Source organism: Myotis brandtii, unplaced genomic scaffold (genome assembly GCF_000412655.1).
Source record: "Myotis brandtii unplaced genomic scaffold, ASM41265v1 scaffold197, whole genome shotgun sequence".
Classification (NCBI taxonomy): Eukaryota; Metazoa; Chordata; class Mammalia; order Chiroptera; family Vespertilionidae; genus Myotis; species Myotis brandtii.
The window spans coordinates 301969-317323 of record NW_005357346.1 but is presented as its reverse complement, the minus strand read 5'-3'; the positions used below and the strand labels follow the sequence as shown (position 1 = coordinate 317323).

The 15355-nt window shown below is 44.1% G+C and overlaps 1 protein-coding gene across 2 annotated transcripts in view; it reads left to right on the top strand.

Annotated features, from left to right (window-relative positions):
• The window catches only part of CENPF (centromere protein F, 350/400kDa), a 49740-nt gene extending 36717 nt beyond the window's left edge, over positions 1 to 13023 (top strand). For both annotated transcript variants that reach the window (XM_005865149.2, XM_014538759.1), the window contains 6 exons: positions 665 to 841; positions 1186 to 1347; positions 3762 to 3927; positions 5020 to 5475; positions 8395 to 8573; positions 12083 to 13023. In XM_005865149.2, coding sequence (XP_005865211.1) covers positions 665 to 841; positions 1186 to 1347; positions 3762 to 3927; positions 5020 to 5475; positions 8395 to 8573; positions 12083 to 12280 — 1338 coding nt within the window. In that variant the 3' untranslated portion in view covers positions 12281 to 13023. The remainder of the gene's footprint in view (positions 1 to 664; positions 842 to 1185; positions 1348 to 3761; positions 3928 to 5019; positions 5476 to 8394; positions 8574 to 12082) is intronic.
• The last annotated feature ends 2332 nt before the right edge of the window (positions 13024 to 15355 follow it).

The window sequence follows — 15355 nt, the reverse complement described above, 5'->3', positions numbered from 1 at the left end:
TGCCATGAAAAGCTATTTCAGAAGGAGTTGGGATGAAACCAGGCTGGAGTGGGTTGAGTGAATAGGAGATGAGGCAGTGGACACAGTATGTATATAGACTCTATATACACTCGTATGTATATAGAGGCAGCTCTGTGGGATCAGGCACAGGGGAGGCAGGTGCCTCCAGGGCTGTGGTTCTGCCTGTCCTGCACAGAGGAGAGGGGCTAAAGAGTTCAGGTCATTTGGAAGGAAATTCTTAAAGTGATAGAACATGGAATCTAAGCTGGCCAAGGAAGAAAACTGTAAGTCTGGAATGTGAAGGTCATCATGGTGGTGCTGTTGATGAGGTCAAGGAGTTACTGCAATGGAAACACTTAAATAAGCGAACCTGGTAGCCAGGAGGGTATAGTCTCAGAGTGGTTTAGTGGAAGTCGGGTTTCGGAGATTCTGTGGTCCCATTGGATGTGACCTAGGAGGTGGCTGGGCTAGAATGGGGGAAATTGTTACTGCAGATGAAATTGCAATTTAAAGTGAATACACTGCTAAGGATTATAGCATTATTCTGTATAGGTTTTTGTCTTGCCTATAAACTATTTCTTCCCCCTCAGTACTCAGTATTTCCTGAAGACGTATATCAAGGTTCTTAATTATTTTCCCATGCTTGTATAACTTTATTCATTAGGGTCAATTGAAGGAATTCATGCTAGAAAATAGTGAATTGAAAAGGAGCTTGGATTGCCTACAAAAAGACCAGATGGAAAAGCAAGAGAAAATGAGAGAAGAAATAGCTGGATACCAGCTACAGCTCCAGGAAGCTGAAAAGAAACACCAAACTTTGCTTCTGGATACAAACAAACAGGTGACCCGCGGAGTTTGGTTACTGGGGGAGCTGGAGAGTGTGTGTTGACCAAGGAAGTGAAGCATTTTTTTGCAAGAAGGTCAAAGTTCTGCATCATTATTGTGCTGGATGACCTTAGGAAGGGTGCCATCATATTTTCCTCACTACCTTTCCCTCCATTACCTGCACATGTCTCATTCATAACTGATTTTTTAAAAAATACCTTTCCATCTCGGGGTAGAGTAGTAGGAGAGGCACAAAGACCATTGGTAATGGCCCTTGAAATAGCAGGTCTATTTTTAGTTCATTTTGCTTGCAATGTTTTTAGCTGAACCTCCTGGCTAAAGTAGCATTTTCTGCCCCAGCATGAAATGGAAATCCAGACCTATCGGGAGAAGTTGGCGTCTAAGGAAGCATGTCTCGGCTCCCAAAAGGTGGAGATCGACCTCTTGAAGTCCAGTAAAGAGGAACTCAATAACTCTTTGAAAGCAGCCACCGAGCTTTTAGAGGAACTGAAGAGAACCAAGGTATGTTTACTCTTTTTTTTTATTAAATATATTTTTATTGATTACAGAGAGGAAGGGAGAGGGAGAGAAACATAGCTGAGAGAGAATCATTGATTGGCTCCTCCTGCACACCCCACACTGGGGATTGAGCCCACAACCCAGGCCTGAGCCGTGATTGGGAATCAAACCATGACCCCCTGGTTCATAGGTTTACGCTCAACCACTGAGCCACACCAGCAGGGCAATATGTTCACTTCTCATTGCTTCATGACCTCGAATGGCTTATGCAGAATCACTGTGGTTTTAATGGTATTGAATTACGAGGTTTCATTTTAATTTTTGTGAAAAAGGTTTTTGCAGTTATAAATAATATCACTCATCAATTCTCTGCTGAGTTATTTTTAAAAGTCAGTGGATGGCCTACAGTCTCATGGCTTATATGAACTTTATCCATTGCTCAGCGAACCCTCTCAAACTACTTCAAGACTTCTTGAGATGGAGGTGAAGGTTGTACCACTGACAGATTAGGGTGAGCCCCTAAGTAATAATTTGGTGGTAATTCCAAATTATTGCTTGATGGGTCTCCAAGTTCATTGCTGTCATCAAACCTACTTTGGCAAAGGTGAGGCAGGGCATTTGGTCAGGCACAGGTAGGTGTGCATTCTCCTCTTCCTCTCCACCCAGGGATCCTAAAACTGTGTTCTTCAGAGAAAAGAAGGTGAACCCTAGTCCCAGGGTTCTTAGACTGGAGGTGGCGCTTCAGGAATTCTACTTGTAAAGGGAGGCTGTTTTGATTTCTACAGATAATTTTCACAAAATGAATACCATTCAGAATGTATAATAATGAACCTGGATAATAAATATTGTCCCATAAAAGTCTTTACTGAAAGATGATTTAAATTTTAAAGATTATGGTAACTAATTGTATATTGAATATATTCAAACAGAAAACTAAATACACACTCATGCCTGGCTGGTGTAGCTCAGTGGTTGAGCATCGACCTATGAACCAGAAGGTCACGGTTTGATTCCAGGTCAGGGCACATGCCCGGTTGCAGGCTCAATCCCCAGTAGAGGGCATGTAGGAGGCAGCTGCTCATTGATTCTCTGTCATCATTGATGTTTCTATCTCTGTCTCCCTCTCCACTCTGAAATAAAAATATATGTATTTTAAAAATTATACATACTCATAAAATTTAGAATAATGTTAATGTTCAATGATGTTCTGTTACAAAATGAGATATGTTCGTTTTAATAATGGAAAGATGTAGCTTCAGGTCTACTTTTTTATTCACTTTCTGCCTTTTTAATCTTTGACAGTTTTACTGTGGGGAATGTCTGTGTACGTACCATGTACAAAATGGTACATTGTTGAGTCTATTCAGATCACATGTAATTTCAGTGAGGTACCAGTTGACAAGCATTGTTGAAATGGAATTAATCCATCTCCAACCCAATTATGGTTGGATTTAGAAATAGAAAATTTCACAAGTGCAGATGAACTGCAACATTGCTAATACAAGATCTCAAGGTGAAATACACAGAGAATTAAATTACTAGCAACATGATTATGGTGCTCAAGTTCTTTTATTTTAATAGTTTGGTTTGCCTTTATATATTCATGATCTCTTACCAGAAACTCTTAAAGCTAATTTGTTTTAGAATTATGCATTTTTTAGATGTTACATAATACAATGCACATGCCACATATTATATAATATCCTAGCAGGCTCTCTGGTAATATTCATACCAATCCATATTTCTGTAGCAAAATGTGTCACTCTTCTCACAAGGTGGGATAAATAAAGATTAGAAATACTTTGGTATCCGGTCAAGTTTTGCCCCTAAATCATTTTCAGAGCTTTTTTTAGGATGTTGCAATTGTGGTGAAGGAGCTTGAACTTGCATTGCTGAGAAGTGCATGATGCCATAATTCTCCCACCATTCTCTTCACTTTCTAGTTGAGCTACATATAAGATTTAAATTTGTATTGTGAGCCATAATGTTATTTAGCCTTCACTTGGTGTGACTAAGACAAATGCTATTTTAGGTATTGAAATTTTGCACCAGCAGGAGATTACAAATGGGAACATAATTCTCAGAATTTTTGACCCTCTAAGAATATGTCCATGGACTCTTATCCCTGCCCCGTGTTGGATAAACACAGGCAGGGTGAGCCACTTAAGAGAACATTATCTTAGCACCATGCTCTATGCTTGCTGATGCTAAGACGGGAAGTGACAAAACCAGCGTCTATTGGGGAGACCTGGAAAACTGAGTAGAAAAGGTGAATTGTTTGATTCATCTTTAGATGTTTCAGTTTGAACATAATCTTAGATTTACAATACATGATTCTTAGTTATATCTCATGATTATTTTTCTATGTGCTCACTAGAAGAAGTTGAAGGTTTTAAATTCAAGGTTTTGCCTTGTAGACGGACAATCTAAAATATGCCAGTCAGCTGAAGAAGGAAAAGGAGCGTGCCCAGGGGAAAATCAAGCTGTTGATCAAATCCTGTAAGCAGCTGGAAGAGGAAAAGGAGCTGCTGCAGAAAGAGCTGTCTCGCCTGGAAGATGCTGCTCGGGGGAAACAGAACTCAGGTGGGGTCAGCGGGGCATGGCCAGGCCGGCGCTCGCTGGTGTGCGCGCGCCAGGCTTGGTTTTAGCACTCTGTTACTGCCCGCTGATTCGCAGCAGATGTTTATTTCCAGTTTTTGAATGTTGTGCTCGGCTTGGGGTCATTCATAGGATTCAGAATGAACCCTGCATTTTGAAATAGGATTGTCACATCTGCTGTTCCATGAAACGTCCAAAAGACTGGCAGCACTTTTTGCTAGCGAGCCATTCCAGGAAGAGTTTTCATGTGATGATGCCCATCTAAGTAGCTTCTACATCACAGGCTGATTGGCCTCTGAGCTGGTGCTGGTAACTTACAAACAGCTGGTTCTGGTCGTCCTGGGCCCATCCCCATGGCTCAGCCACGTGGGAGGGTGGGAGGCTTATTTTTGGGTGTGGAGATAAAATAAAAAAGAAAAGACAACTTTTTTCCACTTATGCCCGAGGGGAATGCTGGTTGCCGTGTGGAAAGATGATGGCGAGCATTGTATGCAGGGTGGGTCTTCCCGCTGAGAAGAATCCCAGAGTATATGGGGCTCCAAGGAGGTTTTCCAGTGGCTTTAATGCATCTGTGGAGCTACAAGTTGCCCAAGATCCCACTTCATAGCCTCCCCCCAGCTTTTGTCCGTCAGGCTCTCCTTTGCTTACAAATGGTTTTCAGAGCCTTTGGGGCCTGCCTTCTGACAGGTCCCCTTCTGCCTCCCAGAGCCGTCACAACTGGGACTTCATATTCTTTACCAGCTTATGTTGTTCATTCACGTATGGTGGAAAGAATGGACAGGGATCAAAGGGATGCGCTAAATTAATACATTTGCTCTCATATGAACAACTGCAAGAAAGTTTGATAGGCTGGAGGAAATACAAGCTTGAGATTTGGGTATGTAAGCTGTCCTAATAAGAATATTAACCTTGATGTGATCCCTCCCACATGAGGGTTGTTTAAACTCTAAGAACATGTATAGATATATCTCCCAAACTTGTAGAAAAAAATAAAAAACACAAGCCCAAGGTTTTCTGCTTTATGATGTCCAGTGTCAACTAGAGGAATGTGAAGTGACGCAGTACGATTTCTGACAGGTCCTGTTGTGGATGCTAATGTAGATGAATTAAAGACCGAGGTGAAAGAACTGAAAGAAACCCTCGAAGAGAAAAGCAAGGAGGCAGAGGAGTATCTGGATAAGTACTGTGCGCTGCTTATAAGCTATGAGAAGTTGGAGAGAGCCAAAGAGATGCTAGAAACACAACAATCTCAACCTAATGTCCAAAGTTCTCCTTCGCCGAAGTCAGTTGTCCCAGGATCGTCTCCAGTCCCTTCTGTCACTGAAAAGCAGAAGTCGTCCGGCCAGAGTAAAGGTTCAGGCAAAAGGCAAAGGAACAGTGGGATTTGGGAGGATGGGAGAGGAGCTGCACCATCCACCCCAGACTCGTTTCCTAAGAGAAGCCGGAAGGCGGTCCGCAGTGGCGCTCACCCTGCCGAGGACGCAGAAGACGCCGAGTTTGAGCTCGAGGGGCTTCCAGAAGTTGTAAAGAAAGGTACGGCATAGGTGTAGAACAAGATTATCTGTGTTCTTTTGAAAGTCCACAGGGCATTTCCCGTGCAAAAGAGAAGCATTGAGTTTCAGGTTATTGTGCAACTGTACGAACAAAAGTTCAGAAGCGGTTGCCTACTTTTAAGGCATGTGTTTTCCTTTCTGTCATGAGACCTAATAGGACCTAGTTGCTCATGTCCCACTACAGAAACGGCTGGTCCATTTGCGGAGTGACTGGTTGAAAGCTGTTTGGAATTTGACATTCCTGTGCTGGAAAGTCCCCAACTCTAGGACACCCTCCTAGCTTTCCTGTCTGTAGTTAAGGGCTGGAGGATGGACCTGCAGATGCTGCCCCCCTGGCTGGAGCCACGTACCACCTTTTTTCTTTTTTTTTTTTTTTTTTGTTACTCCTTACCCGAGGATATTTTTTCATTGATTTCTTTTTTTTAGAGAGAGAGAGTGGAAGGGAAGGGAAGAAACAGAGAGAGAAGCATTGATGTGAGAGAGAGACATCAATTGTTTGCCTCCCATACACACACTGACTGGGGCCGGGGATCAAGCCTACAACTGAGATATGAGCCCTTGACTCTTCAGTCCTCAGGCCGATGCTCTACCTACTGAACCAAACCAGCTAGGGCAAGGCTTTTTTTTGTTTGTTTTGTTTTTTTAAGTTGTCCTCCAAGTGTGGCCCAGGGAGGGGGAACTGTTGTTACTGGTTCATGACTGCCCGCCCCCCCAAAAAAAAACAAAACACAAAAAACCTCCAATGTACAGAAATCAAGAGTAAGAGTTTCAAATTTCCATAGCAGTTTGACATTGTCACAACATCCAAGCACATAATCATTTCTCTATTGATTCATTCTTACTGTATCATACAACAGTGTCATTCCATAGAAATTACGCACCCCAACTCCCACCCCCCCAAATTATCAAAACTGATTCTTTGCCATAGATGGGTTGAGAAGTACTGTTCTAAGTAACTCTAGCCCTTGGGAAATCTAACTCCAAAAAAGTGATAAATCTCTTCTTACTGGTTTTTATTTGTAGTTTAAGGGTTAAAAACAAACCAAACCAAACGTTGCTTTAGTTAGTTGAGTTTAGTCAGTGCCACTCCATAGTGTGTGTGATAATCCTGTCCGTTAGTGTCCTTGGGTTGACTTTCTCTTGTCATCACAAGTCACGTGGGGTCCTTCTGTGGAAGGAGGGGATGTCTACAGAGTGAGATTGAAATCCCGCTTAGCAAGGTCAGATCTCTGCCCCTCCTGGTCTTCACCTGAGGGGAGTCGCCTGAAGTAGCGGTAGCATTTTACACTTCCCTCCAGAAACAACAACTGGCCTTTTGGGTTTTATTTTTCTTTCCATTTACCCTCTTCCTCCCCACCCCCTTTAATCCAAATTTTACAGGAGGGATTACCTGGTGTGTTCTTTCGATCTTAGAAAAACACAAGAATAGAGATCCTCACAGAAGAATATTTTCTGTTTTCCCCTTCTTTTTCCATTGTGGTTTTTTATGTTTCTAATAAGAGAAAACCTGCTAGTTAGTTAGTTAGTTAGTTATTCAGTGTGACGATTCCCAGGGTAACTGAGAAGTTAATCTCTGTTCTCTGTGGCTAGGAGAAAGCGTTTATCTGTTAAATGTGACCTAGTGCATATCTTTTCCATTATGGATAGAATTGGACCTAGCAGTGTTGACAGGCGAGAGAAACATCGATCAGCCCTGCACACCTCCTACTGGAAATGTGCCCGCAACCCAGGTACATGCCCTTGACCGGAATCGAACCTGGGCCCTTTCAGTCCTCAGGCCGATGCTCTATCTACTGAGCCAAACCAGCTAGGGCAAGCCTTTTTTTTTTTAAGTTGTCCTCCAAGTGTGGCCCAGGGAACTGTTGTTACTGGTTTATGACCCGCCCCCTCCCCAAAACAAACAAACGAAATCAAGAGTGAGAGTTTCAAATTTTCATAGCAGTTTGACATTGTCACAACATCCAAGCACATAATCATTTCGGAAGTACACAAGCAGCCGGCAGCTCCATCCTGCCCAGCGACGCGCAAGCACGGGGCTCAAGTCTATTTTCGTGCTCTCAGTTCCCTATCTTTCTGCTTAAAAAAAAAAAAAAAAAATCCCCCCCCCCCCCCCCCCAATTATCAAAACTGATTATTTGCCATAGATGGGTTGAGAAGCACTGTTCTAAGTAACTCTAGCCCTTAGGAAATCTAACTCCAAAAAGGTGAGATATCTCTTCTTACTGGTTTTTATTTGTAGTTAAAGGGTTAAAAACAAACCAAACCAAACGTTGCTTTAGTTAGTTGAGTTTAGTCAGTGCCACTCCATAGTGTGTGTGATAATCCTGTCCGTTAGTGTCCTTGGGTTGACTTTCTCTTGTCATCACAAGTCACGTGGGGTCCTTCTGTGGAAGGAGGGGATGTCTACAGAGTGAGATTGAAATCCCGCTTAGCAAGGTCAGATCTCTGCCCCTCCTGGTCTTCACCTGAGGGGAGTCGCCTGAAGTAGCGGTAGCATTTTACACTTCCCTCCAGAAACAACAACTGGCCTTTTGGGTTTTATTTTTCTTTCCACTTTACCCTCTTCTTCCCCACCCCCTTTAATCCAAATTTTACAGGAGGGATTACCTGGTGTGTTCTTTCAATCTTAGAAAACACAAGAATAGAGATCCTCATAGAAGAAGCGGGAAAATATTTTCTGTTTTCCCCTTCTTTTTCCATTGTGGTTTTTTATGTTTCTAATAAGACAAAACCTGTTAGTTATTCAGTGTGACGACTCCCAGGGTAACTGAGAAGTTAATCTCTGTTCTCTGTGGCTAGGAGAAAGCGTTTATCTGTTAAATGTGACCTAGTGCATATCTTTTCCATTATGGATAGAATTGGACCTAGCAGTGTTGACAGGCAGCTTTTTTGTCCTTAGGGTTTGCTGATATCCCAACGGGAAAGACAAGTCCCTATGTCCTTCGAAGAACAACCATGGCAACTAGGACCAGCCCCCGCCTTGCCGCCCAGAAGTCAACTCCATCCCCATCCAATATCCACAAAGAGAACCAGGCTGAGGCCTCCAAACCAACAGCTGGTGGCAGCAGATCACAAAAGGTAAACGCCTGTGAACAAGTATCTGCCTTTTGAAATCTAGCAAATGACAGTGCTCCCCGGGCGAGGGTTTGACACTGTGCCCACTGAGCTCTTAAAATTCAGGGGTGAGGAGGAAAGGTCTGAAACTTCTTTCACTCGTTCAAGTCTGTATTAGAAAAAATCTGTCATTTTGTGCAAGGATTTCCCCTCCTCCATCAGTTACCCCCATTCCTTCCTCTCCCCCTCTCTCTCACATTTAGATTTAACTTTTGGGTGCTGGTAACAACAAAACACTGCAGAGAGCATATTGCGATAGGCCCTGGCTCTCCAGTGACCGTAACAGCTTTTCCGTAAAGCAACCAGTGCTCTAAAGAGTGAAACTTCAAGCTGGACCAAAGCTGTTACCTGTAAGATGATCCAGGAGTCAGGCTTAGGTCCTGACGGGGCCAGGCCCGTTCCTCATGGCTGGCTGGCAGCTGCTCCTTCCTCAGAGCACACAAATACCCATCCTGCTGGTCCCACATTTAGGGGATCAAGTGAAGTATTTGGCTCCTAAAGCAGAAAATCATGACGAGGTAGTAAGTACCCCAGACTCCCATTATGTTATGCCAGTCCACTTTATTGTAATTGCCTGCTTGAAAATCTGCCTTCTGAATTGCAAAGTGAGTTCTGTAAGCTTCTTTTTTTTAAAAAAATATGTTTTTATTGATTTCAGAGAGGAAGAGAGAAAGATAAAGAGATAGAAACATCAATGATGAGAGAGAATCATTGATGGGCTGCCTCCTGCCTGTCCCCTACTGGGGATCGAGCCTGCAACCCGGGCAGGTGCCCTTGATCGGAATCGATCTCAGGACCCTTCAGTCCGCAGGCCGAAGCTCTACCCGCTGAGCCACACCAGCTAGGGCTGTGAGGTTATTGATTATGTTCATGCTTTCCCAGTGTCCCGTGTCTAATGCAGCATCTCACATTCAACAGATGTGTGTTGAGTGGGTGGAGCTGTTGCTGTTGTCCTGAAGGGACTGCAATAATAAATAGAGGTTTAAAGGTGTGCTAGGAAATCATGTCATGAAATCACCACGCGGGTCACTTTTCCCTCCTCTGATGAGGAAGTGATGGTACACCAGTTTGCATGTGGAGTTCAGACTTATCTTGGAAAACAGGCTTTGCACACTAGGGGGCCTGCTCTCCACACTGCTGTTGAATTGCTGAGCGCAAAGTCGTAACCATGGTTTCCTGCAGCTCTGCGACCCGTGTGTTCGCTACAGGCGGCGGGAGGCACCAGCGGTTATGAATTGCTAAGCAATTTTGTGCACGTGTGCAAATGAATGGGGGGAGTCCCTCTTGAGAGGAGGTTATAGGAGACTTCGTGATTAGATGCAAACTTCAAAACCCAGCCTGCTGAATTTTAATTTAATTCGGTATTTTCCGAGTCGCCTTATAAAATGCTTGCCTCATCTGTTAAGCATATTTCATTATTCAGCTTGAAAAATATAGAGCAAGGCATCATTTTCCTAAAGCGGCTGCTCAGAAACCCAGGATTACAAGCCTTCACCTGAAGCGACTGGCTTGAGTTTTGAGCGAGATGACTCCCTAGGTCATTTAGCAGGACCCTCAGTGACATCTGACAAGTTCAGAGGGGAAGGTGGCTGAAACGCAGATTAGGTGAGGGTCAGTCTCTGGGTGAATAAACCCAGGGGATCCTCATTTGCTGGGGACCAGGGAGCCTGACGTGTGCGGACTTGATCTGAACCTGGGGTTGGTCGGTGCCGGTGGAGGGGCCACTGAACTGTGGTCGGTGAAGCGTCACCGCAGCATCAGTCAGTCACCACTTTAGTGGGACTTCGAGTTTTTTTCCTTCTAATGAGGTCCCTTTTCACCGAGCCGTCCGCATCCTCGCCCTCTCCCCGTCTGGCTGCAGACATAGCTTGTAAGACAGTCAGGGTTTCTGTGCCCTTAGGAGTAAGTACTTGGTGAATTTGACCTCATCTCATTATTCACAATCTGAGGCTAACTGACCAACATGAGGATCAAATCCATGGTTTGAAATGATCACGGACTCTAATTTCCTCAACCCAGTATCAGAGAAATTGAACCTAGAGGTGGGGGAAGTCCAGGGATGGACCTTCGCTATTGAACTGGGGTTAAGAAAGAATTTTATTAGCTCAGAAAAGAGAATCAATGTGATATCTCTCTCTCTCCCCCTCTCTCTCTCTCTCTCTCTCTCTCCCATGATGGACCTAGAAATTTGATTCTCCTGCATCTGATGGGTTCAAGGGAAACGCCTGCCTTTTATATCACTTTCTACTTTTAAAAAAAGTACCATAAAACTCTGTTTTCCCTTCAACTTTCCATGACGGTGATTTTCCACTGAGCCCTGGTCCTGGCCCTTCAGGGCTGCTGCTCCTTTTACGTGTCCTGCACAGAATCTGAGGTCGGGGCGAGCTTTCCAGGGATTTGATCTGTTGGCCAGATTTGCTGTGTTTTCTGTAATGAAAAGTATTTAGCTGCCTTTTAAAGCCACGTACTTCCTATGGAAAGAGTATAAATGGAGACACAATTTCCATTCTTCTTCCTGCTGCAGAGGGAGGTCCCTGGTGGCCCCTGCACAGGAAGTGACTGTCGCTGAGCTGCTTCTCGGTCGGTGCTGGGCACGTGTGGCCCTTCTCAGGGCCCGTCCTCTCGTTTTTTTTAAGATCTTCCTACCTGACTCTCCCACTCCTACCTTAACTTTGGTTAAGTGGAGTTTTTGTGCATGTCAGCTGTCTTGTTCCTCTTTCTCTTCGACACCCCCCCTCCCCCGCCGCCCCCGTCTTTCGCTACTGTGTAACCCTCAAAAAAAGTCTTGACTCTGCTTGGCTTCTAAGTCTCATATTTTCTGAGATCCTTCTGGCTTTTAAAAGGCGAGTCATCAGAACGAAGATTTACTATCACCAGACGTGATTATTAGATGGCTGCCCTTCGGCTCTAATCCAAATCCAATATGGAAGCCGAACAATGATGCAGGGAGCAGGAGAAAAGTGCCGTTATATGAGGAGTAGGTGGTGGGTCATTGAAATGTTGTAGATAAAGCTTATACCCTGTGGAGGTGGTATTTCTCATTTGGATTATACTCATTTGAATAACAGAAGTGTTTCAGAGGGTAAACGGAAGCTGGTTTGGGTTCTCTGAGGTGTATATTGAATGTTTGCTAGGTAGTCAAGCATATTGTGGGCACAAGGGATACGGAGGTAACGAGGACATAGTCTTTGCCCTCAGAGAGCTGCCCTCTGGGCTGATGGTGTCACACTGGCCTTGGGAGCACGTCTGCCCATCAGAGGCGTCAAGGACAGTTTGCAAGGTGACTCATCGGAGGTCACGTTTGACATCGTCCTAGCTGTTACGTAGGGCCTGTTCTTAGGGAAGAAGAAATGGTAAAACTATGTACAACTCCTGGGGAAGAAGAGTAGCCTTAAATCTGATGACAAAGGGATTTTTCATGCTGTAGAAATGTGAATGTGATCGAAACTCTAACAAAGGTGCTTGTGTTGCAGGTCAAGGTTGCTCAGCAAAGCCCAGCGGATTCAGGCAGCATCTTCCGAGAACCCCCTGCGAGACCTCTCTCGGTCAGTAACCTTCCTGAGAGACGTTCGGCTGGCAGCCCCAGGGAGGGCCTGAGGTCCAAGCGAGGCCAGCTCGCCCCCAGCCCAGAAGCCGGCACCAAGCCCAACGAGAACTGTCGGGTCCAGTAAGAGACTTGTGTGTTAGGACCCTGGCCGGTGGCCGACAGGGGCTTGTCTGTGGTCAGGGACACGTTGTCAGTGGGAAGAAAACAGTTCCTTGTCCATCTAACTACATTGATCTCTTTGGATCCCCCGTTAGAAGTATTAGAAAAGTTTGGAAGCCCCGATCACCTTCCTCATTACACTCCTCTTCAGAGCTGGAAATTGTAGTGTAGAAGGAAGGCTTTTTGTAATGTTGCATTGAGTGGCAAGCACTGTATCATATAACTTCTGTTTGTGTGTGGATTTTATACTAAAAAAATGCGAAACATTTTATACTTCCAATGAACAGCTCCCAGGAAAATGGAAACTTGCCTTACGCTGTTTCCTATGTTTAGTGTTGGGCATGAGATAGTTTCAGATGGAGAATTCCTTTGAGCTGAGTAAAATGAAGGAAAACCATGTTACATGTTCCTAAGGAAAACATGCTCACACATATACACATATGGCTGTGTCCACCCTTCTCTTCCAATGTGTTTTCTAAACCTTTGCTTCTACAACATGTACATATTTGTGTGTGGTGGCGGTGGGAGCTGTATGTTTATTTCCAAGTGGCCTGGTTGCAGGCTCCTCAAAGATGTAATATTTCAAATTTTCTGTCATTGTGATGTTTTTTGTTTTTCTAAGACCGGTTTGATGTACATTCTCACAAACAGTGGTGTTATATTAAAATAAGGCTTTTTTTTCTTTCTAATAAAAAAATCACCTTTGTTTCTATCAAAATGATTCCTAAATATAAATGCATTATGAATATTGTGACCACTTCTTGCCAACTTCAAAAACCTCTTACAAAAGTGAAACTAGTCCAGCAAGTAATACTAGTGTATGTAGTGGGTAAACATACTCAGTTATAGTAAAAGGTGATTCGGAATATAGGCCATGAAGATTATATGGGAATGTACTCTGTCCAGCCAGTATCTACCATATTGTATGTCCCCATTAAATCATATCAGGATATGAGTATGTGGTATTTTCCAGCTCATTGTGATGACAGGTTTATTTAAAACATATATTTTTATTGATTTTAGAGTGGAAGGGAGATAGAAACATCAGTGATGAGAGAGAATTATTGATCGGCTGCCTCCTGCACACCCCACGCTGGGGACCAAGCCCTGACCATGAATTGAACTATGACCTGGTTCGTAGGTCGATGCTCAACCACTGAGCCACGCCAGCTGGGCTGATGACAGGGTTTTGAAAATATGCAGGCATTATGAGCCATACCAAATCTAAAAACTTTGGACCGAGACCCTGTGTCCTTGAATCAGGGTAAAAAATTTTCCAGGACATGAGTTAGTAAAAGATCATTTGCTCTTGGCTTTCGGTTCAGATTGATGTATAAACCTTGACCAGTGTTCATTTGTATTTTAACCTCGTCCTTTGCAAGGTGGCCACTGTTGGATAATGCTGCTGTGATACTAAACTGCTTGGTATTCATATACTGAAAGCTGATACCCTGACTTTCCTCCCGTTTCTCCAATTGCTCGAGGTTGTGGTCCGGTGCAGTGTCCTTATCACAAATCATCCCGAGGCTGCCATGTGCTCAAGGGCATGGCCCCGAGCAGACCTCGCTGGGGCCAGCCCGTCAGCTTTGTTGGCTGTCCTCAGTGACTGGAAGATTCCACTCAGAAGGGCTGGATGAGTGGTCCTGTGGGTCCTTGAAAGCCTCTTCACCTTTTCCTGGGTGGGCCGGAGCTGCGGCTCCTTCCTCGTTACAGGGAATACTGGCGTGCCTGCCATTTTCCTGTTCATAACCCTATGAAGGGACAGCCAGGACATTGTTCTTTCCCTTGGCCTAACAACACTCGTAGACTAGGAGCTGAGCTACATGTAAGATGAAAAGTAAGGCCTGGCCAGTGTGGCTCAGTGGTTGAGCTTTGATCTATGAACCAGGAGGTCAGGGTTCGATTCCTGGTCAGGGGAACATGCCCGGGTTGCGGGCCCATTCCCCAGTGTGGGGTGTGCAGGAGGCAGCTGATCAATGATTCTCATCATTGATGTTTCTCTCCCTCTCCCTTCCTCTATGAAATCAATTAAAAAAATAGTGTTTTTTTTAAAAAAGAAAAGTATGCTACAGTCCCAGCTCTGAAATACCTCATAAACAGTCGATTCACAAATAAGATCCCAGCTGACAAATCTATGAGGAAATAGACCAAGCCCAGAAGTCTAGGAATTGAGTTCCCATCTGCGCTATATGGGGGTTGGCTGAGATGATTCTTTTGTCTTGAATATCCTGTAGGCATTGAGATGGCTGTGTTTTGGGGTATTATCGAGTCCAAAGGGACTGCATCCTCAACAAGATGGGAATAAAACCCCACATTTTAACATAGTCTGATTTCCTAAGAGTCACCCCTCCACCTCTGCACACATGAGAACCTTTGAGACTTATTTGTGGTTTTTCTCATTTGATGCCGATCTATTTTGTTGGAACCACAGTATCATTTTCACACATTTGTTTGGACCTGGAAGGATGTCAGGGCACATCTTCCCAGGGCCCCCTCACTCTAGGAGGGGAGATGTATTCTACTTCCCAACAGTTTGAATCCACAAAGATGCCTAACTGCTCTTAGCATGACTCAGGCCATTGATCTCCAGTTCTTCCAGAGTCATCCAGACTGTGTCTGTACATCTTGAAATTAATTTATTTTTTTTTATTTTTTTTTTCTTTTCTTTTTTTTTTTTTAATACTGAGCCACGCCAGCTGGGCTGATGACAGGGTTTTGAAAATATGCAGGCATTATGAGCCATACCAAATCTAAAAACTTTGGACCGAGACCCTGTGTCCTTGAATCAGGGTAAAAAATTTTCCAGGACATGAGTTAGTAAAAGATCATTTGCTCTTGGCTTTCGGTTCAGATTGATGTATAAACCTTGACCAGTGTTCATTTGTATTTTAACCTCGTCCTTTGCAAGGTGGCCACTGTTGGATAATGCTGCTGTGATACTAAACTGCTTGGTATTCATATACTGAAAGCTGATACCCTGACTTTCCTCCCGTTTCTCCAATTGCTCGAGGTTGTGGTCCGGTGCAGTGTCCTTATCACA